The sequence below is a fragment of the Pterocles gutturalis genome, unplaced genomic scaffold (genome assembly GCF_000699245.1).
Source record: "Pterocles gutturalis isolate BGI_N339 unplaced genomic scaffold, ASM69924v1 scaffold21353, whole genome shotgun sequence".
Taxonomy (NCBI): Eukaryota; Metazoa; Chordata; class Aves; order Pterocliformes; family Pteroclidae; genus Pterocles; species Pterocles gutturalis.
The window spans coordinates 14,121-18,207 of NW_010123624.1; the positions used below are offsets into that span (position 1 = coordinate 14,121).

The 4,087-nt window shown below is 59.0% G+C and overlaps 1 protein-coding gene across 2 annotated transcripts in view; it reads left to right on the forward strand.

Moving 5' to 3' along the window:
- The window catches only part of ZMAT5 (zinc finger, matrin-type 5), a 12,694-nt gene extending 9,454 nt beyond the window's left edge, over window positions 1–3,240 (forward strand). The window contains exons 5-6 of one of the 2 annotated variants that reach the window (XM_010077983.1): window positions 1,266–1,292; window positions 3,119–3,240. In XM_010077983.1, the coding sequence (XP_010076285.1) occupies window positions 1,266–1,292; window positions 3,119–3,240 (149 nt within the window). Of the gene's footprint in view, window positions 1–1,265; window positions 1,293–3,080 lie in introns of both variants that reach the window. The other variant, XM_010077982.1, reaches the window with a different exon arrangement.
- The last annotated feature ends 847 nt before the right edge of the window (window positions 3,241–4,087 follow it).

Below are 4,087 nucleotides of genomic sequence, written 5' to 3' on the forward strand. Positions count from 1 at the left end.
TTGACAGCTTCCCCATCCTCTGCCAGCCCTGTCTGCGCATCCTGCCGGTCCCTGCCAGCGAGGGGGCGGAACGAGCTCCTCCTCACCGTGTTCATTCCGATTTGGACGCGTGCGGGTGTCTGCTGTTTCCTTGCTCACCTGACTGTGCCGCAGGCTTAATTGGATGACGTTTGGGCAGGTGCCAAATCTCTCTTTTGTTCTTTTCTCTGGTTGCTCCTGTCCTCTCTTGTGTTCAGTCTGGGCAGGACCTTCCTTCTGCTGCCTGTCTGGGCTTGTTGCTTTTTCTGGTTGCTCCGTCCATCAGCCTGGCTGCTCTTGGCCTCGCAGTGGAGCTGGCTCGCAGCCGGAACCTTCCTCCCCTCATACACGTGCCCTGTTTTCTTGTCCTGCCCATGAATCTCTTCATCTTGGAGCAGATCATCTCTTAGAGCAGACAGCCATCGCTGCACCCAGAGGAGTTTCCCGACCTTCATCACAACTTGGAATCCCAGAAGGGTTTGGGTGGGAAGGGACCTTAAAGCCCATCCAGTGCCACCCCCTGCCATGGGCAGGGACACCTCCCACTAGCCCAGGTTGCCCAAAGCCTCATCCAGCCTGGCCTTGAACCCCTCTGGGGATGGGGCATCCACAGCTTCTCTGGGCAGCTTCTCTTGGCTCCTGCTGCCTCCAAACACACCTGAGACCTGGGATTTGGAGGGCTGCTGCTTCCTCCCCAGCCTCTCTGCCTCTGCCAGCCCAGAGCCATCTGCCGCAGGAGCTAAACACCGACTATTGAAGCTTCTCTTCCTCTGTCTGGCCTTGCTGGTGCCTGTCCCCATCGTTCCTCTTCTCCCCTCGTGCTCTCCAGCCCCAGCATTGCACTTCTGATTAACTCTGTGCGTTTTCTCTGTCTGCCAGAGGAGTTATTTCACATCTCCAGGGCAGAGGGGCTGGTGTAGGCAGGTCCTTGTGCTCCTGGGGACTCTGTGTTCCTCCTGAAAATGCTTTGAAGAATGAGGAGCTCCCTCTCCCTCCTGCAGTCCTGGAGGTCCCTGAAACGGGGCAGAACCTCTGGCAGGGTCCAGCGGCGCTTGGGGGAATTTGGGGCTTTGGGTGATACCCTGCCCAGGGGCTGGTGCTGGCAGGAAGGACCGTTCAGCTGCACAGAACAGCAGAGAACGTGCTCTTGAGGGCAGCCAGGTCCAAAAAAGAGATGCTGGAGACCCAGCTGCACCTCCATCCTCTCTGGCAGCGCCGAGGGGGAAGGATCCAAGCTGGGATGGAAGACGCCTCGGAAGCACAGTCCTCCCTGAGTGTGATGGGGAGCGATTGCTGTGTTAACCCTCACCCTGCGAGTGCAGCTGATTTTTTTACCTCACCGGGGGCTTTCAGCAGGTGAAGCTGCTGCCCTGTGCAGTCTCTGAGTCCCCCACAGCACACAGAAAACATGACGTGGCCGTGTGGCCAGGTGCTGCCGTGACTGAAGGGCAGTGCTTCCTTAAAGGCAGCAACTTGAGCCCCATTTCTGACTGTCACCAAAATTATCCCCATGGGTGGAGAGCCACCACGCTGCCTTCCACCCATCGTCTCTGCAGCCCGGCCGGGCTCGAGGGGACAATTTGGAAGCCTGTCCCTGCTGCGTATTTCCAAAGTCCCGCTGTGCTGTCACTTTCTGGAGAGCTGGGGTGCAGCTGGATGGAGTTGGTGTGGCTCTCTTGGCGGTGGAGCTCTGCCAGGTTGTGGTTGATTTTTCACCAGATTTCCAAAGGAAACGCAGCGTGTCAGTGCTCCTGCCATCACTACCGTGGAGCCCAGCACTGATTCCCATCGGAAAAGGGTCCAGGGCCTCAAAGGCAGTGAGATACCAGAGGTTCCATGGTCGTGGAGGTGTCTAGAGGAGAGGGATCCCATTAACACCCTCAGAGGGGAAATATTCTTGACCCTCCACACCAGGGAAGCCACACAGGAGTGCTCCAGCGTTAGGGAAACCTTTGACAGTGCTCATGTCTTACGAGAGCCGGAGAATCCTCAGCCACATCCCCGCGATCAATCCGTCCTGCTGCTGGTGGAGCAGCTCGTTGGCTGATGGCTGTGCGGGTCCACACCTCGTCCCGCTGCCCACCCCACCTCCCTGCCTGCGCCTGGGCGGAACAAAAAAAATATTCCTGCCCAAGAGGGGCCTGGTGGGCGTCCAAGTGGTCTGGTCTCATCCTCAGCCCTGAAACTTTCCTGTCCGGGGGATGAGCGTTAGCCCAGATGACTTTACTCTGTGCTGGTGCCTGGAAAATGCCGCGGTCGGCTCCGGGAGCTGGCGTTTGGCCACCCTGCAGGGAGAGGAGGGTGCTGCTCCTCCGGAGCGTTATGTAAAGGAGTTTGATTAGATTTCTGCTGGTGTAACAATTAAAAAGATTCATCAGCGTTGGAGGGAGAGGCCTGAGAAGCTGGAAGGCTGCTGGCAGGGCTTGTGCTAAAGAATAAATGAGCTTCCTGCGCTCAGGAATTAATGCAAAAGGTACATTTCCCGTTAATTCCAACCTGCCCTGGCCAAGAACTTTCTCCAGCTGGAGTCGGGGCAGCGATGCTTCATGATTCTGCCCTTCTTGGGTCAGGTGTGGGGTGTGCAGGGGCCTCAACTAGTAAATTTGAGGGAGAGAAACGAGAGAAAAAAAATGTTTTTGATGCTGCGAGCCGGAGGAGGAAGGCTGCTCGCTCTTCTGAAGGGTGCTTCTGCACAAACCCCTGGCGCTTTGGCACTTTCTCCATTTCCGAGGGGTCCTCATCCTTGGGGAAGTGCACAGCTGGCCAGGGAGAAGAACGTCTGCTCCTTGGGTTTGTCCTTCCCAAAATCCAGCTGTGCCCGGAGCAGCTGGGGCTGGGGGGGCCAGGGCCAGCCATGCTGGAGGTCTCGGGGGGCTGCAGCCCCCTCATCATACTGCTCCCCCGTATTTTTCATGGGCTGGGGGGTGGTCACGCAGAAATTCTGCGGGTGGATCGGAGAGGGAGCTATGAATAGACCAAACGCCCCCCCTCTGCAGGCCCCCTCCTCATTTTGGGGGTCTCCAGGGGGGCACAGGGAGCCTCAGCCCCCCAGCAGGGCCATGCTGTCGCACTGATACCCCTCTGCCCCTTCTCTCCCCAGCGCCCTGCCAGAGAACATTCCAGTACCCGCCAGGGTGGCCCCCAGTGCAGGATCTGCCCCCCTCCCTGCAGGCCCCCCCGCCTGGAGGCTGGCCGGTGCCCCCCGGCCTGCAGTGGGGCTGAGGGACCCCCAGAGAGCTTCTGCTGGAGATGGACATCTTCCTTGCCTGCTCTGAAAAAAGGTCAGAATTATTTATATCCACTTTTATGTCAATAAAAGCCCCCCTGTTGCAGCCGGCGTGTCGTTATTTCTCTCCTGGCAGCCCCCCGGGGCTGAGCTGGGCGCGTGGGTGTCTCCGTGCCACTGGAACGGGGATCGGCAGAGCTCCAGCCCCATTTCCTGGAGCAGGATCTGTCCCCTCGCACACTGCCGTGCTGCTGCTCTCCATCCCGACCCGCTGCAGGGCTCCGTGCAATCAAGCCGGGCTGGGGAAGGAGGTTGCAGCTGGGTTTGGAAATTGCTGTTTAACATTTCCTCTGGTGTTTGACTTGCTTCTGTGAAATTCTGTGTGTAAAATCGCTGCAGTTCAGGCACCGGAGCTGCTAACGAAGAGCTCGGGGAGCTCCGTGAGCCCTCGGCTGCTGCTCCACTGCGCTGACAGAGAGAGGCAACGAGGAGAAAATATCCCGAAGTTTCTGCTTCTCGGGGAAACTTCAGTAAATAGTGTGTGCCGGTGGGGCAAAGAGACCGCCGTGGGTCGCTCCCTGCAGGGCAGAGCCCTCTGTGGGTCGCTCCTTGTGGGGCAGAGGCCTCCATGGGTCTCTTCATGTGGGGCAGAGCCCTCCGTGGGTCGCTCCCTGTGGGGCAGAGCCCTCCGTGGGTCACTCCCTGCTCTGGGAGCTGTCTGCCAGGCGTGTGCTGGGGATTTGAGCTGGGAAGGGGTGAGGAGCAGCTCTGCAACCCCCCTGCTCACTGTGGGGCCGCGCGGGGAGCCCAGGACCAGCCAGCCTGCCTCCAGCTCCTCCTCCT